This window comes from Sciurus carolinensis, chromosome 1 (assembly GCF_902686445.1).
Source record: "Sciurus carolinensis chromosome 1, mSciCar1.2, whole genome shotgun sequence".
NCBI lineage: Eukaryota > Metazoa > Chordata > Mammalia > Rodentia > Sciuridae > Sciurus > Sciurus carolinensis.
The window spans coordinates 175,351,012-175,378,952 of record NC_062213.1 but is presented as its reverse complement, the minus strand read 5'-3'; the positions used below and the strand labels follow the sequence as shown (position 1 = coordinate 175,378,952).

At 43.7% G+C, this 27,941-nt stretch overlaps 1 protein-coding gene across 2 annotated transcripts; it reads left to right on the top strand.

The window, feature by feature from the left end:
- Positions 1 to 11: 11 nt before the first annotated feature.
- Positions 12 to 27,926, top strand: Armh1 (armadillo like helical domain containing 1). Of its 2 annotated transcripts, none has more exons than XM_047564935.1 (13): positions 12 to 80; positions 10,930 to 11,027; positions 12,251 to 12,481; positions 15,438 to 15,506; positions 16,520 to 16,686; positions 18,757 to 18,953; positions 21,009 to 21,093; positions 26,546 to 26,668; positions 26,742 to 26,814; positions 26,944 to 27,073; positions 27,173 to 27,250; positions 27,490 to 27,571; positions 27,647 to 27,926. In XM_047564935.1, the coding sequence occupies exons 3-13, from the start codon at positions 12,276 to 12,278 to the stop codon at positions 27,781 to 27,783; spliced, it is 1,347 nt and encodes a 448-aa protein (XP_047420891.1). In that variant the 5' UTR covers positions 12 to 80; positions 10,930 to 11,027; positions 12,251 to 12,275; the 3' UTR covers positions 27,784 to 27,926. The 2 variants fall into 2 exon arrangements, with proteins under 2 accessions (XP_047420891.1, XP_047420898.1); XM_047564942.1 differs by having other exon boundaries at positions 65 to 172.
- Positions 27,927 to 27,941: the final 15 nt, after the last annotated feature.

The following is a 27,941-nucleotide window of genomic DNA, read 5'->3' as shown; positions in this document are numbered from 1 at the left end:
CACGCCGCAGTGTAGGAAGCCGCTGGAGAGTCGTTTAATCGTCTTCTGCGAACCCCGAGAGTCTCTCCTCTCCCTGTCGCGTACGTTAGTATCTGGCGAAGTCAGCGCCCTTTGATTTTCATCGTCTGGCTACCTCCACTGTCCACTACCAGCCACAGTTCCAGGGCTGGAGGTAGAAAACCGTACAAAACCGCCTAGGCGGCGCGTGCCAACCCATTCTTCACCCAGTGGGGTCGAGGCAGATTCCGGCGGGTGGGTGGGAGGCGGACTAAAGTTAATGACTTGAGAAAATGCCCTGTTGGTGGGGGACACCGAGGGACTAGGAAGTACAGCTTTCTTGAATTTATCCACGCATTTAACAAATATTAATACCTCTTATGTGCCAGAGACTGGGTTAAGGTTCCTTGGGCCCTAATTAGGGTCAAGCTTTTGGCCCTACTTTATATGTCTTTTGTGTACATGGGATTTTGTTTTTTGTTTGTTTGTTTTTTGTAGTACTAGAATTGAACCCAGGACCTTGCACATGCTACGCAAGCATTCTATGACTGAGCACCCTCCCCTTTTTATTTTTATATTTCAAGATGGGGGTCTCCCCAAATTGCCAGGGCTGGCTTCAAACTTGCGATCCTCCTGCCTCAGTCTCCGAAATAGCTAAGATTACACAATTGAACCATCGCTCCTGGCTCCAATTTATATAATTATTGAGAGAGGGAGAGAAACCATGTATGAACCAACTCTAATTCTATGCAGGGGATAAATACTACAGAAGAATAAGATTTTTAGAAGTTCAGAGCCAGAGAGGGGGCATTTATAGCAGTGGAGATGGTTCTTAAGCTAGGCTTTGAAAGACTCACGGAGATGAAGAGGGAAAAGAACTCCTTAGAGAAGCTCAAAGAAGAGAAAGTGCCAGATGAGTGCCAGAAATTCCACGAAGCATCTGGCCAGAGGAGAGAATAATGTGAGAAAAGAATAGGTCCAGGTGCCAGAGAGCATTGGATGCCAAGATCAATGTGAACTTTAGGTAGATCTCGTTGGTGGTAAAAATTTTACACCTATAAGCACAAAGGCTTAGATTTATCATAAGGGCAATAGGGAGTCATTGTCAGGCTTTAAGCAAGGGAATAATGATCCAACATGTGTTTTATTTTCTTAATTTTTTATTTGTTCATTGTATTTAGACATGACAGTAAAATGTATTTTGACAAACATACATGGAGTATAATTTCCCATTGTGGGTTGTACATGTTGTGGAGTTTCACTTGTCCTCTATTCATATATGAATAACATGTGTTTTAGAACCATGCAAAGAATGGATTGAGGATTGGGAGAAGGAAGGAGATCAGTTAAGAGTTGTTTGAATGGTGGGGATTATGGTGACCTGAAGCATGGAGTGGCAGCTGAAATGGAGAGAAGGGAATGGATTCCTTAGACATGTATAGCCAGAAAGACCAGGCTTTGGTGAATACTTGGGTATGGGGAAGTAGGAGAAATGTTGGATGACTTCTGGATAGGTGATCTGGGCAAACATGAAGGAGAGGAAACAAGGCTTTTAGGAGGGAGTTAGTTCTGGGCATTGTGAGTTTGAGGTGCCAGTGGAACATCCAAGTGAAGGTGTCTAGGAGCTAGGTGAACATGCCTGATGGGAGTTCACAAGATAAGTATAAACTGGAAGTAGGTATGTGGAGGCCTGTAGGAAGGACCTTGTACATGGCAGCCACAAAAGTAGATTTGTTGAGTTTGCCCAGAGGGCCTAGAACAGAATCCTGAGAACCCAAGATTGAAGGTCTGGCAAAGGAGGATAAACCTGCACAGGTAATTGAGATGAAGTGACCAAAATTGTAAACATACAATGAGTAATAAAATCTGGTGTCTCAGAAGCCAAGGAAGGAAAGTGTTGAAGGCCAGTGATGAATCAAGCAAATAAGGTTAGAAAGAATCCACTGGATTTAGAAACAAGGAAGTTGGTGACCTTTGCAAATGCAGTTTCTGTGGAATGATGAGAACAGAAGTCTCATCTGTGACTTGAGAAGTAGGATGATGAGGAAATGAAGATTGCATTTATAGTACTCTTTCAAGAAGTTTGGGCTGAGGTAGCTCAGTGGTAGAGCACTCACTTAGAATGCAAAGAAATTTGACCATTTAGTGTGGTATGGTTGCCTATAATCCCAGCAATTTAGGAGGCTGAGGCAGGAGGATCATAAGTTGGAGGCTGGCCCCAGCAATTTAGTGAGACCATCTCAAAATAAAAAGGAACTGGATATAGCTCAGTGGTAAAGCCATCTCTAGGTTCAATCCCTGGGACCAAATCATCATCATAATAATACATAAAAAATAAAAAGGACTGGGAATGTAGTTCCATGGTAGAGTACACCTAGGTTCAATCCTTAGTATTGCAAAAAGTAAAAATAAAAGAAATTTGACCATTTTGAAAAGGAAATAGAGAAAGCAGTTGCTAAAAGGAGACACAAGTTTTTATTCAGATGGGTGAGATGCTATTGACACAATTTCAGCAAAGAGGAAAAAGATAAAATTATAGAGGAAAGAAGATAACCAAGAAAGTGATACCCATAAAAGAGAATAAGAAAGAGGTTCCAAAACATTGGTGGAGAAATTCACTTTAAAATGTGGAAAGACACTTGCATTATGTCAAAGGGAAACATATGTTGAAATGAATACATTGGTGGGCTTGGTGATAGTAAGTTGAAGGAATTCCTATTTGATGGTTTCTGTTTTCTCTGTGAAATAGAGACTTATCAGCCAGTGAGTGTATGATTGGAGATAGTGTGCGAGGTTAACAAGGGCAGAGAAGAGCTGGAGATGTCATTCAGTGGTAGAGCACTCACCGAGAATGGGTGAAGCCCTGGGTTCATCCCAGCCCCACAAAAAAATAAAGGTTTGACAACTTTAACCCCAACACAAAAGGTTTTCATTAATTGAGAGGAATGTTCATGGTGCATTTTCTGCTTATAAGCAAATCTGCAGTTTAAAAAAAAAGAGAAACCAAGCAAACCACAAATGGACATACTTCTGAAAAGAGTGACTACTATTCAAGAAAAGCCACAGACAGGTCCTTTAAGAGGGATTCCAAAAGAAAGCACTTTTATCATAGGAGATGACAGTTCTGTGCATGTTAATGCCCCTGAATACCTTCCAGTGGGACAAGATGCAGAGGTGGAATACAGTGATACAGTGTTGTTGATCCTGACCCTGTGTGGCCTAGGCTCGTGGGTATGTTCATGTCTTAGTTTTTAACAACAGCAACAAAGTTTAAAAAGCAAAAAAAAGTTTAAATTTTTAAGTGGGAAAAGCTTATAGAATAAGGCTATAAAGAGAGAAAATGTACAGCCGTATAGTGTGTTTGTGTTTTAAGCTAAGTGTTATTATAAAAGTTAAAAACTTTAAAAGTTAAGTTTATAAAGGAAAAAGAAACAGTAAGCTAAGTGTGTTAGTCTACTTTCCTTCACTATAACAAAATACTTGAAATAATCAACTCAAGAAGTTTATTTTGGCTCATGATTCCAGAGGTTCAGTCCATGGTTGGTAAACTCCGTTGCTTTGGGGCCTGTGGCAAAGCCGAATGGTGCGGGGTGTGGGGGGCAAGTGATGCAGAAAGCTGCACACCTCATGGAAGCTGGGAAGCAGAGAGAAAGAGAAAGGAACGCGTGTCCTGATATCCTTTTCAAGGTCACTCCCTCAAAGACCTAACTTCATTAAGCCCCATTTCCTAATAGCACCACAGCTGTCTCAAGAGTGAAAAGCAGCCCTGACTTGGGCTGAGGAGCCAATATTTACAGAAGGGCTATATCGGGGCCTGGACTGGAGGTAATGAGTGCATCTATCTACCCATGAATGAAGAATGAAAGTGAGGAATCAAAGATAGCAACCCAAGGAGAAGACCTCCATCTCATTCTGCACATGAAACCTCCAGGAACAGTAGACCTGTCTGCCTTCTTGTCTTTGAGGCCATCTGGGGACAGGATTTGGGCTCCCGTGACTTGGAGGCTTCTTACATATACAAAGGTGTTTTTTTGTTTGTTCGTTTGTTTTCATTTTTTAAATTTAGGCAGGGGAAGTCCTTTGGGAAAAATTATTTAGAAACAAGACTTACTGACCTCTTGATTTTTCTTACTTTTTTTTTTTGGTACTGGGGATTGAACACAGGGACTGTTTACCACCAAGGAACATCCCTTTCCTATTTTTTATTTTGAGACAGGGTCTCACTAAGTAGCTGGCTTCAAATTTGTGATTCTCCTGTCTCAACTTCCCAAATAGCCAGGATTACAGGCATGCACCACCATGCCCACTCAACCTCTTGATTTTAATACCTCCCCTAAGGATCTTTGCTAAGGATCTTTGGCTTAGCATGAGAGCTGGGGTTTTTAAAGATTTTGTGATTTTAGTTTCCCTGCATGAAGAAGAACCATTTGGCTGCTATAGAAATGATTTATGGATGGGTCCAGATTTATTAATCACCTCTGAAGATGGAGAGGAAATTAAAAACAGAGAGTCCACTCTGGGCTGAAGACAACATAGGTTGGTCGTCCTTGCAGAAGACCTTGCCAAGGTCAAAGGCCACAAACAAACCAATTTGGACCAAGGTTTCTAATCTGAATTTTAATTTCATGTGATTTGATTTTTCACACCATTTTCTCTCCAAGGTGAAATAATGACTATTTTAATTGGCTGCCACTTACAGAGAGATTCCAATAAGCATGATGGCATCCGTACATTTTTCTCTGGCATTCCATGTGTGCTCCAGTTCTTATGATCAAGCTGGTGAAGCTGACTTTTACTGCATGCTGCATGCCATGATCAGTTGACTATAAATTAAACCCTCTTTTCCAAAAGCCATTTTCCATTAGTGCTAATTTGTTTGCTTCTCATTTCCACTGAATCATTAGAGTCTCTGATCGTGAGCACCAAATTGGAAATAATTTCCTTGACATTTCAAAAAATTTTCTCCCCTTCTTGAATGCCATTTGGCTACAGCTAAAGAACATTATAGTTTGCAGAAGAACAGTTCCCTCCAATTACAATTTAACTGACCGTTCATGGCACTGAATCCCTGTCCTCGGTGTCCAAAGATGACACCATTGCTGACATTGCTATTTCCTGTCATAGCTATAAAATGCCTCATAGACTTTGCTCTGGCCTTCTTGGATGAAGATTCCACCACTGTGCACATGGCAGCTTTGGGAAGTTGGTAGTTTTATGGACCTACATATCAGGGACATTCAGATATAACCATGTAAACAGGAGCTGGCTGGTTTCTTCACTCATTCACTCTGTGAGCATTTATTAAAGATCTGTTTTATGCCAGGCCTGGGGACACAGACATAAGGAAGATCAACCCCTGCCCTTGAGGAACTCACACTCTAGTGGGAAGGAAAGTTAAATTGTAGAGCATAATAAAGGAAGAGGGGATACAGATGGGACCACGAAACTGAGAGGCTAGTTGTCTCGGAATTTGCCAAAGGGCAATAAGGAATTGCTGGTCATTCCTCATGGCAGAGCAGCCTTGAGATGCAGATGGCCTGAAATGGTGAAAATTCGAGGTATGTTTTAGTGCAGAAGTGACTGGAGATGAGGCTAGGCTGCCACCAAATTTTGAGGGGTCTTGAATGCCATATTTGGTTTAGACTTTATCCTGTAGACCACAGGGAGCTAATGGAGAAATCTGGAGGTGAAAAGGGGAGCAAGTGTAGAAGTTTGAGGAGCAAATAGTCAAGGAAAGTCTTTGTTCACAGTTATATTTAGGTTAGTGGGGATTCAGCATGGATTTGAGAGAAGTCAGAGGAAATTGGGCAGGGTGGTACATGCCTGCGATCCCAACAGCTCTGGAGGCAGAGGCAGGAGCCAGCCTCAGCAATTTAGCAACTTAAGGAGACCCTGTCTCAAAATAAAAAGGGTTAGGGATGTGGCTCAGTGGTTAAGCATCCCTGGGTTCAATCCCCGGTACACCCCCCCACCCCCAAAAAAAGAGAGTGAGAGAAGTCAGAGAAGATGGAAAGACTGGAGATGGAAGGGTAGAATCCAGTACTGATATAGTAATGTGAAGAATAGAAGGGAAGGCTGGAGGTGTAGCTCAGGGGTAGCATGCATGATGCCCTGGGTTCAATCCCCAGTACCAAGGGGTACAGAGAGGTACATGCCTGTAGTTCCAGTTACTTGGGAGGCTGAGACTGGAGAATGGCTTAAACCCAGGAGTTCAAAACCAGCCTGGGCAACATAGTGAGAACCTGTCTCAAAAAAAAAAAAAAGCAAAGGAAAGAGAAAAGAAAAGATGGGCTGGGGATGTAGATCAGTGGTGAAGTGGTTGTCTAGCACGTGGAAGAAAGCCCTAGGTTTAGTCCCCAGCACTGACAAATTTAAAATGGAGGATAGAAGAGGGGGTTCTGCTTGAGTGACCCAAGCAGGAAACAAGGTTATTCAAGTATACTGCATAAGTCCTCCCCTTCTCTCATCATCCACAGCCAGTCAGGCACCACAGCCTGTTGCTTCCACCTATGTGGCTTTTCTATTTCTCTCCACCCCTAGTACCTTCGGCATCTTTTACTTGGATTGCAGAATTGACTTTCTAACTGGTGCCCCACCTCATCTTGCCCCCTTCCAGTCCTCTTTCTATACTGCAGTCAGAAATTTCTAAAACAAAAATCTTTTCTTGTCGCTACTGAAAACCCTTCGTTGCCCTCACTTACCCTCAGGACAGAGTGGGGACCCTACAGCACAGCATATAAGACTCTTCATTGTCTGGCTTCACCTGTTTTTCCTGCCTCATCTCTCACTACCTTATTCTCATATTGTGCTCCAGCCTCTCAGACCACTCTCACCAATGAAAGTAAGAATTAGCACTATTGAGGGTTTTCTGTTGGGAACTGAAGACTTGAGTAGCTTGCATAAGATCACACAGTTGGAAAGTGGGAGATCATCCAACTCCAGAGTCCATGGCCCTAACCATTGTATTTTACTGCCTTCCACTTGGAATTCTTCATAGCTGTACTCTCTCACCTCTGAGCCATGCATATTTTATGCCCTCCATCTAGAACACGTTTTCTTAGCCTCTCTCCTGACTACAAACTGCTTTTCAGACTAAAAAGCATCTTCTCTGAAAAACCTACTATAACAGCCAACATCCAAACCAAGTACCTCTCCCTCCTTCCCAGGTGTCCTGTACTCATCCCATCATAGCCCTTACCACACTACTGGAATTGAAATCACATTTTTTTCTTCTTGTTTTGGTACTAGAGATTGAACCCACAGGCGCTGAGTCATATCCCCAGCCCTTTTTACTTTTTATCTTGAGACAAAGCCTCACTAATTTGTTTAGGACCTGGCTAAATTGCTGAGGCTATTCACCAACTTGGGATCCTCCTGCCTCAGCCTCCTGAGCTGCTGGAATTACAGGCATGCACCATCATACTAGGCTGAAATTCCTGTTTTACAAGACTCTATGCCACCTTTTCTTCAAACTTTCTATCCCTTTTGTTTTGTTCTGTTTTGGTGCTGGGATGGAACCTCAGGCCTCAAGCATACTAGGCAAAGTTCTATCCATTGAGTTAGACCCCCCAGTCCTGTAGGGAGAATGTTCAATAGGAAAACAGAGTGTGTAGAATGTTTTTCAGAAGCTTTGCTGTAGTGAAAAAAATCTGAGATGTCTAGAGGAGGCTGTAGGATTTTTGTATTGATTTTTGCCTATTTACAAAAATTAAGTAGGCTAACAAAAAAATGCCTAAATAAAGGAGGTGGTTGAGGATAAAAAGGAGAAGACAGTAATGGGTAGAGCAAAGTCCCTGAGGAAGAAGGATGGGTGGATACATGCATGCAAGAAGTCTGGTGGAGAGAAGGAAAAGAGAATGAAAGAGGAATATGAGGACATTCTTAACCTAATTCACGTAACTTTTCTTTTGCTAAGCCCAAGACTAGATTTTTGTGTGTGTGTGTACTGAGGATTGAACCCAGGGGCACTTTACAGATGAGCTATATCCCCAGAGTCTTGCTAAGTTGTGGAGGGTCTTGCTAAATTGCTGAGTCTGGCCTTGAACTTTTGATCCTCCTGCCTCAGCCTCTTGAGCCACTGGATTGTATGTATGCTCTACCATCCCCCACCCAAAACTAGTTCTGCTAAGAACAGATGGAGGAGGTGGTGGGAAGGGTAAGGAGCTTAAAACTATAGACTTGGTGGGCTGGGGATGTAGTTCAGTTGGTGCAGTGCCTGTCTCGCATGCACAAAGCCCTGGGTTCAATCCCCAGCACCATTTAAAATATATATAGAGAGAGAGATTTGGCAGAGGGATTGTTTCTGGCTAGTCACAGAATTTAGGATTTAGCTCCTGAGTATGAATGCTGGGTTGGTTGGATGTGATGGTTGTAACCTGGTTCTGGATTTCATACCCCTTTGTGCTTCAGCAAAACTTGAACTATGTCCCCTCAGAGGGCTTTTCACTCTTCATTAAAACCCCTTGGTTGGGCTGGGGAGATAGCTCAGCTGGTAGAGTGCTTGCCTTGCAAAGACCCTGAATTCGATCCCCAGTACCGCAACAAAACAAAACAAAAAAAACCCTTGGTTGCTTGCCTCTCTGCCTGCCAGAAGTAAACACCCTGAGGGCAGGAACTATGCTTGTATGTTAACCAATACCAATTTCAGTGTCTGACTCAGAGTTAGCACCCAGAACATCTGTTTAATTAATGTGTAGAGTCAAGGAAATCAAAGTACTTATTATGAGCACAGTATGTTTCATGTTGGTTTGTTAATGTTTACTGAGTATCCATTATGTGCCAGAAACCAAGCTAGACTCACAATTGACTATACTGATATTGAAATTGTCTAGCAGATCTTGGATCCACAAAAAGATGTGTCAAAGTCATTGGTGAGAGCCTCATTAAAGCACCCCTGGGTTCAATCCCAGTACCAAAAAATAAATAAGTTGATAGATAGCCCAGTAAGTGCCTAGTATAGTAAATGAAAAAAGACCTGCCCTAAGGTATATCATACAATTTCAAAAAAGGTTTTAAAGTCATTGGGAGTAAAAAGCCATAAAGAGGGCTGGAGATATGGCTCAGTTGGTACAGTGCTTGCCTTGCAAGCACAAGGGCCCTGCGTTCAATCCCCAGCACCGCAAAAAAAAAAAAAAAAAAAAAAAAAGCCATAAAGACACAGGAATCAGAATGACATCAGACTTTTCATCAGCAAAAGCAACTAGCTCAATTAAGGCAAGTTTATTTCTAACATAGAGTTATACACCAACCAGTCCAACTTGAAGTCAAAAAATATTTTCAGATCTTCCAGAACACACACACACACACACACACACACACACACACAACCCTGAAGCTACTAGAAACTGTGCTTCAACAAACAAGGGAGTTAAACCAAGGAGGAAGATGTGGGATGTAACAGAAAAGAATGGCAAAAGGAAATCATCCTAGCTGTTTGTGTACCATACTTAGTGAGCAGTGAGTCTCAACTAAAGGAGAAAAACAGGTCTGGGGTCAAAGGTCTGCAGGGAAAAGATGGAACTGGTCAGTTACAGATTGAATATTTGGAATAATTACTGGTAATGTTTGAAACATTTAGAAAAACTTGGCTCTAGGTTCTTAGAACTAAATGATTAAAAACCAACCACAATGATTAACTCTAGGTAAAACTAAGTAGTAAGAACAGAATGTAATATAGTTTACTAATTGAGTGAAGAGTTTATTTACTTGGTCAATAATGTAAACACTATTGATTTAACTGTAAATTGTTAGAAACTGTATTGTGAGGATGGGGGAGTGAAAGCAGGGGTTAGAGTGATACAAAAAAACAAATTCCCCACTGCCAGAATGATAAGTACATATATATGTATTATCTACAATTGATAAATCAAGTAACAGTGTATTTATTTACTGAAGCTTCCATAACAATGTACCACAGACTGAGTGGCTAAAACAACAGAAACTTTTTTATTTCCAGTTCTGGAGGCTGAAAGACTGACCTCAGGTATTGCCAGGCTGGTTGCATCTGAGGCTTCCCTCAGCTGGTCGACGGCCATCTTTTACCTTGTCTTCACATGGTCTTCCCTCAGTGTGTGTCTGTGTCCTAATATCTGCATAAGGACACCAGTCATATTGAATACAGGCTCACCTTAATAATCTCATTTTATCTTCATCACCTCTTTAAAGACCCTGTCTCCAGCCAGGTGTTGTGCACATCCAAGCTACTTGGGAGGTTGATGCAGGAGGATTGAAAATTCAAGGCCAATCTCAGCAATTTAGTCTGTCTTGTTTTTATCTTTTTCTTTCTTTTTTTTTTTTTTTTTTTTTTTTTGGTACCAAGAATTGTACCCAGAAGCACTTAACCACTGAGCCACATCCCCAGCCCATTTTATTTTTTATTTTGAGACAGGGGTCCCACTAAGTTGCTGGGGCTGACTTTGAACTCGTGATCTTCCTGCCTTAGCCTCCCGAGCTGCTGGGATTAAGGGTATGCACCTCCATGCCCAACTCAAAATTTTTGAAAAATGGAAAGGTCTGGGAATGTAGCAGTGTTAGAGCATACCTGGGTTCAATCTCCATTACTCAAAAAAAAAAAAAAAAATACACACACACACAGCAGAGAAAGACTGAGATCCAGACAATCTTTGAAGGGCCATAATATGAAGCATCCTGTGTAGAGTGTCCTGCCCTTATGTCCTGGAATTGTTGGGTGCATCTCTGTTAGCACTAGAGTTTTGATCGCAGGGAGCTTGATCCTGAGAAAGCTAATGCTGGTGTTTCAACCCCTCCTGTCTTAGGTCCAGAACAGCCACTCATTCCCATTTTCTTGAAGTCTCTGTGGCTGTGGAAGGTGGCCACAGCCTCTGAATATTATTCTCAGGCTTGGGACTATAATGGCATTCACAATGATGATGGCATCATCTCCTGAGGGGTTTTGGTCATTTTTGTGTTTAGATTGATCCACAGTTGACCACCCAGTTGTCTTCCTTGCCTAAGCTACGTGGACGCCTTTCCTGGGATCACATATCCAGTGTCCTCTGGGGGTAGTGGAGGTTGGTATGTATGTATGTCTGTCTCAGCATGCCTCAGATTATTGCTTCCTAATAAAATTCTGATAGCTGGGCCCCATCAATATCTCAAATACATGTGAGGAAACGTTAATTTAGAATCAATTTTAGGATGTTTCAGACTGTAAAGTCCTTTTAACTAGATCTCTGGCGAAGATGTAGAAGCACTTTATGGGACTGTAAATTTCATGTTGAACAGTCTTTGTGAAATACACATCTCCCCTACACACAAGCTGTTCTCTCCATATCAATCATGGCCCCTGCACGTAATGTTTCACAAATATTCTGTAAATCACAGAAAACCCCATGATAATGTGAAATATGACTTTCACTTGTCTGTTAGACAAAAGAATCACACATGCCTCTCTCCCATCAGCACTAACATTTGTTATGGATAATAACACTTTCAATCACAACTATTTTTGGAAAACGGGTTTATTTTAAACCTTCCCTCCCCCACTGAAAACACTCTCCCAAGGACACAGGCTCCTACAAACCACAGCCCATTAATCCAACTGTGGGATAGGAACTTTTTCTTCCCACTAACTTTTTTTAAAGTTGTTTTGAAGAGTTAGTATAAAAGTCCTAGGTACAAGGTTAAAGAGCACTTTACCTTAGCTGATTGGCATAAAAGGGGGAGCTGGATCTCTAAATACCCCACATCTCTGACCCTGTGTAAAATCAGCTAGGAGAGAGGTCCAAGTTTTTAGCAAGGACTTTCATTCTAAGTGACATTCTGTGCTCTTTCAGTTATGAGCATCAGCAGCAGGGGAGTCTTTAACTTTGGAACTGGGGATTGAACCCAGGGGCACTTTACCATTGAGCTATAGTCTCAACCCTTTTTTAGTTTTTATTTTGAAACAGGGTCTGGATAAGTTGTTTAGGACCTCCCTAAATTGCTGAGACTGACCTCAAATTTGCAATCATCCTGCCTCAGCCTCCTGACTTGCTGGGATTACAGGTTGTGCCACTGTGCCTGGCAGGAAGCCAGAATAAATGTTTACCACCTTGATGTTCTTAAATTCCTTTACAATGCATTTAGAGCTTCCCTGTTCAAGTGGCAGATGACCAGTTCTAGAGTGGATTTTGCATGTAACTACACTTGTGTGTGACAGAGACTCAGAGGAGAATAGGAAAGCAAAACCCACAAGGTTATCGATTTTCATGGTTCTAAACTTTCTGGTAACCTGTTTTCCTTCCCTTTGTAGCCAACCTCAGGACTACGGATTGATCATGACTTCTATAAAAGAGCAGGCAGCAATTAGCAGGCTCTTAAGCTTTTTACAAGAGTGGGACAATGCTGGCAAAGTTGCAAGGAATCACATCCTCAACAATTTCATTCAAACCAACCAAGGCAAGACTTCCCCTGAATTGGAGCAGGAGTTTTCCCAAGGAGCCAGCTTGTTCCTTGTACGCTTAATCACCTGCCTTAGAATCACGTATCCTTTGCTGAACAGGGCAAACAATAGATAACTTCAAAAGAAAAGATTGTTAAGAGAGCTTTTCTCTTGATTTTCTCTAATATTAATATTTTGCTAAATTGCCAAGGTTGGCCTCAAACTTATAGTTCTCCTACCTCAATTGCCTGAGTCACTGGGATTATAGGTGTATGCCACTACACCCAACTTTGGTGCCCCTTTAAATTTGAGATCCAGAGCAAGTACTGGGTCTCCCTCACCTCACCCAGTCCAGCCTGATGGCCACTGTTCCTTCTTAAGCTCTCTTCTCCTTGTCCTCCTTCTGTTTCTCTGTCTCAGCTACAGAATTTCCTCCCACCCCTTAAACGCTAGTGTTTCCAAGGATTCTGTGTTCAGCCTACTTTCTTTCTTACTCAGCTATTGCATTTGTGCTAGGCATTGTCATTCTTCACCACATCTCAGGTGCCAGTTATAGTGCGTAATATTTAATGGACATTCAGCTAATGCTTATGGAATGACTGGATGAATCATGCTTTAAACTTACAGCTGTAGATTCAGTTTCTGTACCTGGAATTATTTATAAATTCCTAACTTTTGGGAAGGGACTGGGGATTGAACCCAGAGGTATTTACTGAGCCATATCCCCAACCCTTTATTTATTTATTTTATTTTATATTTTGAGACAGAGTCTTGCTAAATTGCTTAGGGCCTCTTAAATTGCTGAAGATGGCTTTGAACTTGTGACCCTCCTGCCTCAGCCTCCCAAGCTGCTGGGATTATAGGCTTGCACCACTGCTTATAATATTATAACTCATAATTTCCTAACTTTTGTGATCCTGTCATATAACAGAAAAAATAGATCAGCTGAAGTGATAGTGTTTTGAATTAGAGATCGCATGTCTCCTCCTCAGCCCTGAAGTTATAGTGCATTTTGGAGGAAAACAAATCAGTATAGCATCATTATATTTTCCAAAACTGATGATCACATAAGCCTAAACCTTCTTCATTAATCCTGAACTTCCAGAATAGATCAGTTACAACTAAGGGTTTATATATTATAATAACAAAATTAAGCTGGGCACAGTGGCACATACCTGTAATTCCAACAAATTAGGAGGCTGAGGCAAGAGGATCCAAAATTCAAGGCAACTTAGTGAGATCCTCAGCAATTTAGGAAAATAAATAATAAAAAGGGTTAGGGGTGTATCTCAGTGGTAAAGAACCCTTGGAGTTCAATCCTTGGTACTGCCAAAAATAATAATAATGGCAAAATTATTAGTTACCATTTATTGAGTCTTTTTCATTTTCTAGGCACTGAATACAAACATTATCTCATTTGAGCATAACATCATCCTAGTAGGTGACTGTTATTATAGATAAGGAAAAATGAACCTTGAAAAGATTGAGTAATTTACTAGTGAATGGCAGAGATAAGACTTGGAATGGTTCTGTCTGGCCCAACGCCCATAGGCCATCCATTGTACTCCAGGGTCTTGCACTTGGTGGACAGTGCAGCCCAGACCTCCACCTGCAACACTGTACAGGGAGAGCCCCACCAGCTCCCCATGTCTACAGGCAGAAAGGCCAAGCAGGAAGAGCTTAGGCTCTGAATCAGCCTGCCTAGGTTCAAATCCCAGTTCCATCAGTTCCCTTTAGTTACTTCATGTTACTCATGGAGTAAATGGTAATACTGATAGTGCCCACTGGAGGGCTATTGTGAGGATTATATGAGACAATGCAAGCAAAGCCGCAGTGTCTGGTACTTGTCAGCTACTGCCAATATTGTGGCAACCTTCTAGAACTAAGTGATGGAAATAGGCCAGAAATATGTATCACAAGTGACTATGAAAAAAGACTAGCCTGGGACAGAGAGAAAAGATGGTGACAAAAGTTGATCAGCCTAGTTGGTCACTGAGGAAAATGCACTAAGTCAGGAACGGGGCAGAAGATGGGAACAGGGAGGGGATAATGTAGGAATAAAGAGACTGCTATGTGGCTGATGGCCTGGCCCCCAGCTATGGCGGCAACAGGCAGAGGAGCCTGGCTCCAGAGCGAACACTGTTTTTGCAGTAAAGAGCCTTTCCTAATGAGCCAATCTGTCTCTACTTCTATTGGCATCCTGGGAACCAGGGTGCAGCAGAGATAATTTGCCTCATGCCCCCACCCTCCCCGCAACAAAGCACCATTACCTCCAACCCATTACATTAGCCTTTATCAGTCTTGGAAGCTCTCAGTCATCCTCCATGAGCTGCAATAATTTCAGCTAATTTCTTAAGTGTTCTAAGAGCCTGTGATGTGTTATGAGCCTAGTAATTGTTGACTGGTTCCCTTTCTGTTGTGGCTTGATTTCATACCTTGTATCCGAGCTGATGCGTGCTCTGGATGCTTTATTAAGATGAGGCTTTTTGCAAAGGCTCACATTAAAAAATAACATTAAATACTGAGGTAGTTTTAAATCAGAGTTTAATTTTTCTACCATCTCCTGTTATTCTTATTAGGAAGCCATACAATTCTTCATAAGGATAGTGACCTCCAGTGTAAAACTTTGAGCAAGTACACAATTGAGAATTAATGATGAAGCTGATTGTTTTTAGAGAAGTCTAGGAATGGTGCCCAAAATAATGAACTATACTGAGACGCAAGAATGCAATGATCATGGCTTAGAGAGACTTGGGAAATTGACCTTCAGCTTTCTCCATGTACCTTTGATTTACACAAGCATCCTTGCTCCCTAGGGAGCCTGTCAGAGCCAGACTGACTACCCTGGAGGAACTTCCTGGAGAACAAGAAACAACCCAGCATCCATTCTCTGTGTGTTGCCCCTTCCCTTTCAGCTGGTAGATCCTCTCAGGGTAAAGGGTGCACTCCAGCTGCTTGGTTATACTGGACCTGAGGGGTTACCCAGGATCAGGCACAGGATCTGTCTCTCTATGAAAAACCACCCTGAAATATACTCTTTGACTTGTTTGTTGTCCAGCTATATGACTGGCTCATGTTTAGAAAAGCTTTTGAAGTCCATTGGCATCTTCTTATCAGCTGTGGGCAGGTGAGTTCCACTCTAGAGAAATTTTGGAGTCTCAGGTGTCCTTGGCATTCACACCACATGGAATTCTAGGTGTCTGTAGGGCCCAGAAGTATTGTCCGCTTGCAGTCTGCTCCCATGGCTCCTCCATCCCTTGTTCCCCATTGGCCCCTTACTAGTCAGTACCCTTTTGACTGAGAATTACAGAGAACTAACTCATACTGGACTCAGAAAAAGGGAATTTATTGGCTTGCTTAACTGAACAGCCCAGAGGTGGAAATACATATTTTAGGCCTGACTAGACCTAGGGGTTCAAATAATATCATCAGTATTTGGTCCCTCCCTCCCTCTTTTCCTCAATGTCTCCATTTGTTCTCTATCTTCAGAGGCCTCTGTGTGCTGAGGTTCCCAGGAGCTCCAGGTAGGCATCCTTATAGCTCAGTTACACGGACAAGAGACCAGTCTTTTCCATGGGGTCCCAGGAACATCCTGGCTTCTGAACCTCATTGGATCATCTTAGGTTACATGCCTGGCCCCAAACCAATTTCTGCAGTCAGAAGGATGGCATACCTTTTACCTGTTTACCCCACCAAAATCACATGACCCATGAGTGGTAGAGACATGATTCCCCAAGGGACAATCAAAGTGCCATTACAAGAAGAAGGGAGATGGACTAGAGTTGTGACTCAGTGGTAAAGCATTTGCCTGGCATGTGTGAGGCCCTGGGTTCACTCCTCAGCACTACATATAAATAAATAGATAAAATAAAAGATCCATTGACAACTAAAAAATATATATTAAAAAAAAAGAAGGGGGAACAGAGGCTGCAAAGCCCAAAATAAAAATTATCCACATTATTTAATCCCAGCATTTCCTGCTAGAAGGAAGAATTTCCAAACTATTATATCACTTTACCTATGGACATTTCCCGCAGAGGAGGCAAAATATGTGAGGAAAGGACCTTAGAGTCTCTTAGAAGGGTCGGTGTCATGGAACTTGTCAAGTGTTTTATTTTAACTCTTCTATTCCCTGGACAGTAATCGGTACCTGATAGAATTTCTTGAGGTTGGAGGTGTCCTAACACTCTTGGAAATACTTGGAATGGAGAAAATCAAGGAAGAGGACAAGAAGGAATCCATCAAGCTACTTCAGCTTATTGCAAATTCTGGCAGGAAGTATAAGGAGCTTATTTGTGAAAGCTATGGTGGGTACTATGTGTGACAAGGTGCTGATTCCCAGGGCTCCCTGGGAGCCTGGGTGGAATGGTGGCAGTACCTACCTCTGCTATGGGACAGATTCATCATAGAAATGATGCACAAGCCAGCATTTCATACAGTACTCAATTAGCTTCTGTCCATATCACCACCAGAAGACCAGACAAGATTTTTTCCAACTGGGCGTGGTGGTGCACGCCTGCAATCCCAGCAGCTCAGGAGGCTGAGACAGAAAGATTTCAAGTTCAAAACCAGCCTCAGCAACTTAGCAAAGCCCTAAGCAACTCAGCCAGATCCTGTCTCTAAACAGAAAAGGGCTCGGAATGTAGCTCAGTGTGTAAGCACCCCCTGAATTCAATCCCTGAGACCAGAAAATATATATATATATATATTTTCTGATTCATCATTTATTCAAAATTTTCAATGGTAGTTTTAGGACCACTTCATTTTAAATATAGCCCCTTTCACCAGTGGCACACAACTATAATCCCAGTGACTCAGGAGGATAGGTAGTTCAAGACCATTCAGCAATTTAGTAAGACCCTGACTCAAAATAAAAAATAAGAACGACTGAGGGTGTAGCTTAGTGGCAAAGCACCCCTTCGGTTCCATCCCCAGTACTAAAAAAAGAAAAAAAATCTACATTTTTCATATATCCATTCACCAAAAACTTATTAACCATCGCCTAAAATACTGTTGAAATTGAATTATGAAGGACTTAAGAAATTAAATTATCAAAAGATTGAAAGACTACTGTGTGCCAGAGACATGCAAGGGTACAAGGGATATAAAGATGAATAAAATATAGTCTCCATTCTCAAATAGCAACCTGGTGAGAAAGATAACCATTCAGTAATTTATCAAGTGCACTGTTTGAGAAATGTAAAGAGGATGCCATCACCCACGAATCCTTGTTTCAAGTACTTCCCACACCCTGCACTTTCATCCTTTCTGCCTCCTCCATGACCTCTCTGTGCCTCAGTTTCTTAACCCATAAAATGGGATGAATACATTACTCTCACTGTAGTTTCTGGGGTTAAATGATATAGTATTTGTCAAAATATTTTGCAAACTTCTGAGCACTCAAGTGTTATCATCTAGCTGTAAAAATGTGTTTATTGCTGGGCGCACGCCTATAATCCCAGCAGCTTAGGAGGCTGAGGCAGGAGGATATCAAGTTCAAAGGCAGCCTCTGCAAAATAGAGGTGCTAAGTAACTCAGTGAGACCCTGTTTTTCTCATTGGGTTTTTTTGTTTTGTTTTTTGGTACTAGGGAATGAACCCAGAGGTTCCTTGCCACTAAGCCTCCTGGTGCCTTGCCCCAACCCTTTTTATTTTTTATTTTGTGACAGGGTCTCACTAAGTTGCTTAGAGCCTTGCTAAGTTGCTGAGACTGGCCTTGAACTTGTGATCTTCCTGCCTTATCCTTCCAAATTGCTGGAATTACAGCCATATTGAAAGTTAAAACATGGATTTTAACTGATCATGGTGGTAGTACACACCTATAGTCCCAGCATTTGGGAGGCAGAGGCAGGAAGATCACTTGAGTCCATGAGTTGGAGACCAGCCTGGGCAACATGGTGAGACTCCTGTTTCAAAAACAAAATAAAACAGAGATTTTTTTTTTTTTTTTTTTTTTTTTTTTTTTTTTTTTTTGACCAGGGCACTTAACCACTGAGCCACATCCCCAGCCCTTTTTTTATGTTTTGTTTAGAGACAGGGTCTCACTGAGTTGCTTAGGGTCTTGCTAAATTGCTGAGGCTGACTTTGAACTCACAATCCTCTTGCCTCAGTCCCAAGCCACTGGCATTAAAGGCACACATCACCCCGCCTGGCCATACAACACAGATTTTAACACACCTATGCTGAAACAAATCCTCTGTCCCCCACACAGCTAGAGGTAAACAAGAGAGTGATTCAACATGAAAAAAACAGTCTCCATTTTTATTTGATTGAACAGACTTGGTTGAAAAATTCTTAATTCTACTCATATAATGTAATCTTGAGTGGATATTGTTGTCATAGGCACTTGCAATTTCGCGTTTTCTCCTCTTTGACCAGGTGTACGATCCATAGCAGAATTTTTGGCACTGTCTAAGTCCGAAGAGACCCAGGAGGAAGTGCAGGTTCTCTTGGATTCTTTGGTTCATGGTAATCCCAAGTACCAGAATCAAGTGTATAAAGGTCTAATAGCTTTGCTGCCCTGTGCACCCCCTAAAGCTCAGCAGCTGTCCCTGCAGACACTCAAGACTGCCCAGGTGAGCCAAGGCTTCACGTTCCTGTGGTTCTGATTCAAATGCAGTGGTCTTATAATTACCTTCCGCAGTTGCACTTCCCATGGGCATGAGAAACAGAGCTCAGCCTCCCACAGCATGTCTGCTATTCAATCAGCATCACTTCCAGAAGGCCAAGGCAGGGCAAAGAGTTCATGTCTCCCAGCAGAGTGATTTGTCATGTTTACTTAAGGATCAGAAAGATGTTGGCAGACTTAAAAATGGTTGAGACAAGCAACAAGGATGATGAAAGAACTGGAGAAAAGATTAAAGGTGTCGATTTGATAGGGAGAGAATCATGGTGCATTTGTAGACAGCATGTGAGTGAAGAGGCCAGATCTCCACTACTTGGAAAACCTCCTTCTTTTTGGCCTCTGCCCTTCTCTCAATGCCCTAGAATGCAAAGGAAGTCCGAGGTAGGGGATGGTGACCATAAGAAGACACTGTGCCTAGTAAGGAGGGGGACATGATTTTGATATGAGCCATCAAAAGCTGTCAAAACTAGGGCTGGGGAGATAGCTCAGTCGGTAGAGTGCTTGACTTGCAAGCACAAGGCCCTGGGTTGGATCCCCAGCACTGAAAAAAAAAAAAAAAAAAAAAAAAAAGCTGTTAAAACTGTTTCAGATGATGAGCTAGAGGCAGCGAGAAAAAGGAGGAATGGCGGAGATGATAGGGCCTGAATGGTGGCAGTGGCAGTGGGAATAGAGGTGACCAGATTGGCTAGACATTTCTGAGGCAGAAGGTGTGGGGCTAATGGCAGTAAAAAGAAAAGGAATCAAAGATGACTCCCAGCTAGGCACAGTGGTGCACACCTGTAATGCCAGCGACTTGGGAGGCTGAGGCAGGAGGATTGTAAATTCATGGCCAGCCTCAGCAACTTAGTGAGACCCAGTCTCAAAACAAAAAGGGCTGGGATGAACTTAGTGCTAAAGTGCCTCTGGGCTCAATCCCTAGTTTAAAAAAAAAAATGACTCTCAGCTTTGAGCTAAAACAGCAGAGTGAGTTGTACACCATCAAAAGAGCTGGAGTAAAAAGGAGAAATCAGTTTGACTTGGGAAGAATTAGGTTTTGACCCAATAAAGTTGATGGGCTTGGTAGTTCCCAAGTGCCCATCTGGGGAACACGCCAAGTTGGCTGCAGAAGACAGAATTGGGTCACTTTTTCAAAGAATACTGAACCAGAGCCATAGAATTCCCATAGAATCTGACAGCTCTCAGGTGACCCTTGGTAATGCTTCTTCCTTTTAAACTCCCCAAGTGATTCTGATTCCTGATTCGATTGAAGAATAACTGTCCAGAACCGCTGGGAGAAATACCCACTGGACAGTGAAAAATAACAGTCCGGAGCTCCAGAGCAAGGCCCAAGATGAAGATGTCAGTTTAAATTTCATGAGCAGAGACGTGATAACTGAAACAGATGTAAATAAGATCCCCAGGCAGGATGCACCAAGGCAAAAGAGAACAGAAGGGACACCAACCCCCAAGACTTAAAAGATGAGCTGAGGGAGGAGATGCAGCAACACGTATCTGGTTGTCATTAGTATTCCCAGCTCCCATTAAGTGCCTCCTACTTTTAGGAGTTGATTTACCCTGTCTCTTTCAGTCTTCACTGAAACTGATGGAGGCAGCATGGTACAAGTTTTAAGAGGTAGAAAAGAAGGGCTGACTGAAGGGTGAAGTTCCTGAGAAAGAGACAATCTTGGTTGAGTCCCACTCTCCCCTGTGTCCTCCCTTCCTCAGCCAAGAGTGCAGACCTTGTTCCTGCACCTGTATCAGGTGGCTAGCTATCTTTGATTTCATGTGTCCTGAGCTCCAGGGTTCAGTGGCAATCTGGGCAGATTCTCAGTCACATTCCTGGCTGCCCGTCTCTGCCCCTCCTCTCTGTGCTCCTAGGAGAGCCTAGACCCAATGACTCACCACTGCTGTCTCCCCTGCCCCCCATTCACCCAGGTACCTGGCTATTTGGAAGTCTGCATTTTGTTTCTTCTGGCTGTATAAGATCTAAAAAGCAATCACCCTTTCCTGTTGTCTGTCTTGTCAGTCCATCATCGGAACCACACATCCCAGCATCGTGGACTGTGTGCTGAAGGTGCTAGGCACGATGCACCTGGAAGTCCAGTATGAAGGTAGGGAGGACTCCTCCAAGTGGCCAAAAGTGGCCATGAGAGCTAAGTAAAGTAGCTCTCGAACAATATCTATTAGTCACAAAGAGCCTTATTGCTGAACATCCTGAATAGCCTTGACAGACGGAAGACCCTGGTTCAGTACTAATAAGCAAATTACCTAGAAAATGACAGTCACATGCCATACTTCGAGTCAGCCACATGGTGCCTTAATGGTTATGAGAATGTGTCTGGGTCCAGAGTTGGCCCTTGTTCCTAGTCTCATGTGGAGTTTCCCCTCTGAACAGAAGATTCCTTGGGCGGTGGAGCACAAGAGCCTGGGTTCCAATCCCCAGCAGCACAAAAAGAAAAAAAGAAATCACCCTGGGAAATGTCCTTCTAAGAAACAATGTTGGCTAATGATGAATGCCTCTATGTTCCAGCCACATTTTCCATACATTTCATTGAATTCTTAAAATAACCATAAGAATACAAAGCCTGGTATGAACCAGTTTTTCAAATGCTTGAGTGAATGAATGGTGGAGATAGGTGTTTTTTATGTTTTTCAAAATAAAACATACAAGCACAGAGAGGTAAAGTATGCTTCCTAAGATACACAGATCTGGATTCAAACTAGATCCGTCTGATCCTAAAGCTTATGGTTTTGACACAGAGCTCTTGTGCAAGGCATTCAAAGAATCTCATTTCCTTTCCTTTTCCTATCCCTTTTCAGAGAAGGGATTCTGTTTTCAATAGGAAGGGTCAAGGAAGAGTTCACTGAGAAGGTGGTGTTTGAACTGAGCCTTGAAGAATGGGAAGGATTTTGGAAGGTAGAAAGGAACAGAAATGGGCATCCTGGGAAGGGGAATGGTAGAAACAAAGGCATAAAAATAGGGAAGTACAAGTTGTGGTTGGGGAATGACATCCTACCTGGGGTATTTTCTTGGAGGCAGTGTTATCAATTTTGTGTGCGTTTGACCCCTGCAGGTATGTATGGATACATAGGCCTTGTATGCTAAGAAGTAATGCTGTGTCAAAATTTACTGATTACCAACTGGAGCAGAGCCCAGCCAGGGAGAAGCTGCCAGTGACGGGGTGGATTGGTAGAGGGACCTAAGTAAAGGTCAGAGCCAGCAGGAAGCAGCAAAGCAGTATTGCTGGCCTTGGAGCACAAGGGTTACTGGGCAGTGGAATCACGTTAGGAAGGTTAATCAAACAAACCCAAGGAGACAAGACCGGGTGGCACTGAGACCTTACCACCCCACCTCCACCTGGCAAACATGGCCCTCCCTTCATTTCCTAGCTGAAGCATTTTCTTCTCTAAGTCCTCCCTAGACCCTGACTTTAACCCCCACCCAGAGGTCAGCCCTCCTCCCTTTGAACCACTCTGCCACCCTGGACTCACCAGTAGTTCCTCCCTCTGTTGGAGCAGTTATCTCCAAAACAGTAACTGCCCTTTACATAGATTGTACACAATTTCAGTGCAACTGTCGTGGTTTTTTTCCATACATCCAAGCATGCATTCAGCCCCATCCCATACTTGTTGAGTGGGTGAGGGAGTGCTGTATATACACACTGCATTCATGATCCCCTGAGTGTCCTTCTGCACCAGACCTCTGAGCAACTTCAGGGTAGAAATGAGGTCTGAGTCATCTCTTTTTCAGCTTAAGGTCTGGAATACAGTGGGTACTCAAATAGAGGCTTGCTAAATAAATTTATGAAGAAATGGTTTAACTTCAGTTATACTGATGAACTCCTCCAGAGTTGGAACTGGACCTGGTCTCTTCCAACATTGGCCCAGTTTAGAGTTCCTCTGCATTTATTCAGTAAGTACTAACACTGTGGCAGAGGCAGTGGGAACATGAGGCTTTATCACTACCTTTTGGATGTAATGTCACCTCATGTGATAACAATGAAACCGGCACCTCAAAATAATTTCATGTTCCCAGACTCATAATAGGTGCTTAAGAAATGTCTGTTGAGCTGGGTGCAATGGCACATGCCTGTAATCCCAGAGCCTCAGAGGCCGAGGTAGGAGGATCGCAAGTTCAAAGCCAGCCTCAGCAACTTAGCAAGTCTCTGAGCAACTTAGACCCTGTCTCAAAATAAAAAATAAGTTAAAAAGTGTTGGAGATGTAGCTCAGTGGTTAAACACTCCTGGGTTTAATCCCCAGTACCAAAAAAGAAAGAAAAAATGTCTGTTGATTGAATAAAATAATCTTTTTTTTTAACCAAATACTTTTAAATAATATAACCCAAATATAGAGGATGTGCATGTAATCATTGTCCACCAGGGGGAACTATTTCACATGATCAATGCAGAGTTGAAGTTAAGGAAGACCAGGTAGTTTCCACTGAAAGTCCTTCAAAGGCAGGGAAAGATGGTCTGACAGGTCTTCAAAGTGGTTCTAACAGAGGGTGGCCAGAGAGAACCCATGGTGAATTTCTCATAGTTTGAGGACACCAGATTTCAAAATCCTGGGGAAGGCCCCCAGGAAGAAGACGACCAAGAGGATGACAGTGATGAGAAGTCAGTGGATGGTATAGGTGAGTGGACTGGCCTTGAAAGGGTCAGGTAGGATTTGTTTTGGTTTTTGAATAAATACATATTAAATACCGGTGGTGTGCCAAAAACTGCTAGGCACTGGGGTTTTGTTTGTGTTTGTTTTAAGAAGGAGAAAAGTGACTGATTTAGAAGGATGACAGTAGGAGGGTGTCTTTCTACCTCCTATGCTGAAAGGGAAGAGGGGAGGCTTGCTGCCTCTGAGAAGGCAACAGGGAAATGGAATTAATTCCCAGGGAAAGGTCAAGAGTCTGAGGATGCCTGGTGTCTGTCAACCCCACAGTGCATATCACCATGAAGGGGCCAGCTGATGGCCTTGTGCCTCAAGAAATCCACCTTCCCACCCCCAAGTCAGCCAACCTTCCTGACCTGCTCTGTGCTCTTCCCTGTTGCTATTGCAGCCACCTCTTTTGCTTATTCTCCTGATGCCCATTTCCTCCAGGACTTCCGTCCTGCCTGTTAACTCTCCCTTTTTCTCTGGCCAAGAACTCCATTGCTGTGCAAATGTGTTCTGCACCTCTCATCATAAAAAAAACCCTTGGGTCTGATCCAAAGTCCTCCTTGGGAACCTGTAGATGAAAGGATATTTAAAAGGTGGTCCCATGACAGCACAATTATAGTGTTTGAAGAGATGTACCCTTCCTGACCCCAGCTTCCACTCCAGCTCTTCATTTTTCCATTTTCTCTCTCCTTGACCTCATAGCTGCTTTTGACCCAGTTGACCACTTCTTGACTTCTGTGATGCTCTCTCTTTGTTTTCCTCCTGCCCACTAATTTTCCCTACTTCTCTACCAAATTGTTGGGTCAACCTACTTATCATCTCTTCATCTACACTTTTCCCCCATTAGGGCCTCACACCTGTTAGGCAAGTGCTCTACCACTGAGCTACATCCCCAGCATTTATTTTATTTTTTTGTACCAGGGATTGACCAGAGGGTGAGTGACCACTGAGCCACATTCCCAACCCTTATTTCTTATTTTGAGACAAGGTCTTACTTAATTGCTTAGGGCCTCACTAAGTTGCTGAGGCTGACTTTGGACTTTTGATCCTCCTGCCTCAGCCTCCTGAGCCATTGGGATAACAGGTGTGCACCACCATGCCTGGCCCTGCACCTTTTAGTTTAAGACAGGGTCTTGCAAAATTGCCCAGACTGACCTTGAACAGTGATTCTTCTGCTTCAGACTTCCGAGTAGCTGGGATTACAGGCATGCATCGTGCCTGACTCTTTATCTACATTTTTTATCTACACTCGTTCCCTGAGTGATTTTGTCTAGTATAAGGACTTTAAATACCATATAAATACCAATATAGAATAGATAGATCTATATCTCTGGCCCATATCTCTCCCTGAAGTCTCCATGTGAATGTCTAATAGAGATCTCAAATTAATGGCTACAACAAACTCATTTTCTTCCCTAAAACTGTTCTTCCTCCTATTATTCTCTATCTCAGTAAAAGGTACCCATCAACCCAAATGCTCAAGTAAAAACTTTAAGACTAATACCAAATCACCTTCTTTTTCTTACCTCACCCCAAGCCATCCTTACCAAATCTTGTAGGCTGTATTTCCACTTACATAAAGATACCATGTCCATCTGTGACTAAAAATATTTTTAATTGGGCTCTAGACAGGAGGTGGTGAAAAAGCAGAACACACAGGAATCAGACATAGAATATAATTGGTCAGGAAGATGCCTGACTTGGTCCCTTCCTTACAACAATGCCAAACATTCTTACTGGTGTCCTACTGGAAAAGAAAGTAAATCTCTGTGGAGGTTGCACTTCTCATATGTCACCAGTAGGTGACAGTCTTGTCTGAAAGTGCACAGTAAGAAATGGGACACCAGTTTTCCAAGGTTCTAGTAGAAAAGAATTACTATAGAACAAATCTCAATAGCACTGTGAACATCTTGGAAATGGCTGCATGTATAGGCAACTTTTAAATTTATTCTTTTCCCTCTAGACGTTCAATAATTGTAGTTTATAAAATGAACTGACAGTAGACAGATTAACAGGGAAAACCCATACATTTTATTATGTACCTAAACACCAGAGTCACTCACACACAATAGGAGGCTCAAGGGATAGGAGGCTCAAGGGAGGAGCAAGATTGCTGAAACTTACATAGAACTAAAGGAAGGAATAGTGGCATTGGCCTATGTCTATGGGGAGAAAGAAAGTAATAGCAGGTTATGAAAGATTGAAGGGAGGAGGCAGGTAGAAAGCAAGCAGAAAAAGTCCTCCAGGCAAGAGCCACTTGCTCTCATGATGGTTATTGAGGTTCTCTACATTGCTATCTATCTTGCTTCCTCCCCCTTCTCATTTGATGCCGAACACCCACACACATCTGCTTGCTCATTCTCCCACCCCTTGAAAGACCCAGCACAGCCAGGCTGCATGGCACTTGCCTGTAGTCCTAGTTATTATGGAGGCAGAGGTGGGAGGCTGAAGCAGGAAGATTAGTTCCAGATCAGCCTGGGCAACTTAATCAAAAAGTAAAGAGGTTAGAGATGTAACTCAGTGGCAGAGTTCCCCTGGGTTCAAGCTCCAGTTCCACAAAAATAAACGAACCCAGGCCCTCCTCCCACGGATTCCTCCAAGCCTAAGGCAGCTCAGTTCTGTGGAGCCTCAGCCTCTACGGCCTCCTTTCTGGGGAGCTCACTATCCAATCCTTGCTCTGCCCTCTTAGGTTGCTCTGTGAGTTGTGGGACCTCCTCCTACCCCTCTTTAACCATAAGCTCCAGGAGGACAGGAATGAGGTGTTACCTTCCCGGCTCACCAGAGGTCTGGAAGTGCTGGGCAGTAAAAGGCACTAGGAAGCGTTTTGGTGAGGACAGTGTAAAGGGAAATGACCTTCCCCACCTTGATGGGGTGTAGCCTCCTGTCTCTCCAGTGTCTCTCCCCTTCCCCAGCCATTGAGCTGATAAAGGACCTGGTCAACTTTGACGTGCGCCAGTCGCTGCTCAGGAGCCTCGTGGCACTGCTAATACCATCTGTCAAGGAGATGTCCAAACTGCAGCCCAAGATCCTCACTGGTAGGACGCCCTCAGATGAGGCTGCCTGGTGGAGGGAGGCGGCCTCCTTCCTCACGGTCTCTCGCTCCCCTAGACTCCCCGATTCTCCAGCTCACCGCCCACCTGCCAGTGTTCTTGCAGCAGGCCGCGGCCGCCAAGACCATTGGGTAAGCGGGCATGGGTTGGGCGTGACTGTGGCAAGCCAGGCCTGGCGCTGCTCGCGGCCTGTGTGCCTGGCGGCACTTGAGATCTCAGAGCCTCGCCTAGCACCGCCGCAGCCTGATACCCCTGCCCAGGGTTCTGGCGCGTAGAGACATGAGCATCGCTGAGGAGATGCTGCACATGCGCGTTGTGCACAGCCTGATGGCCGCCATGGGCAACACGGACCATAGCAACAGCCAGAGGCTGGCCTCCCTCACCCTGGAGGTGAGCCCGCGGTGGCGAGGGCTGCGGGGCGGGGGCTGCGGGGCGGAGGCGCGGGTGCTGGCGGTGACCGTCACGCCGCCTCTCCCACCGTGGCTGCAGTTCTTCGTGCAGACGTTCCCGGTGGTGGAGGAACACGTGCGCAAGTCCATGGGGGAGGAACTCTACCAGCTCTTCCTCGTAAGTGCTCGCATCCTGCCCGGCAGGTTGGTAGTAACAATGGTGCCCACCCATCCCCACAAACAGAATGGGCAGGATTGCCCCTGGCTGGGCTCTCCATCGGCTGTCTCCCCTTCCCCTTGGTACCCTTCCAGTCCGGCTGGGAGCTGACCCCACCTGCAGCACCACTCTGCCCAAACCCAATACAGGAACACACTGCCCTGGTACCATAGCTGTGTCCACCTCATTGTTGTCCTCAGATCCACGGTGAGGACTTGTACATGAAAATAGATAGCATTCAGGCAGACATCTTGGCAGCCAATGAAGTCAATGTTACCAAAGGTGAGCCAGAGCCAGGGGACCTGGGGTGCAGGCACCCTCGCCACCCAGGCTCATGTTCCCCTTTGTTGCCCACAGCGTTGAACCTTTATGACGCCTCCAACAGCAACTTCAGCGTTGTACTTGACACTGGTGTTCTGAATCAGATGACTTACATTACACACTTCGGGGATGTGGAGGAGGACACTGAAGAGGACGCAGAATCCAAGGAGTAACAGACTCCCTGTGGCAAACCAGGAAGGCCAAAGTTGTGTGGCAGGGAAGCCTGGCAGAGAGAAGGAATCGGTGACTCCACTTGGCTCCAGAGGAGGCTGGGGGTTATGCATGCAATGGGGAAGAAGGAAGGTTGCTGGCTGGAAAGAGACCAATAAAC

Coding starts and splice junctions, on each gene's coding strand:
- Armh1 (XM_047564935.1), top strand. CDS start 12,276: ATGACTTCTATAAAAGAGCAGGCAGCAATTAGCAGGCTCTTAAGCTTT. Junction 26,815..26,943: donor GCGGCCGCCAAGACCATTGG/GTAAGCGGGCAT, acceptor ACCCCTGCCCAG/GGTTCTGGCGCGTAGAGACA. Junction 27,251..27,489: donor AACTCTACCAGCTCTTCCTC/GTAAGTGCTCGC, acceptor TGTTGTCCTCAG/ATCCACGGTGAGGACTTGTA.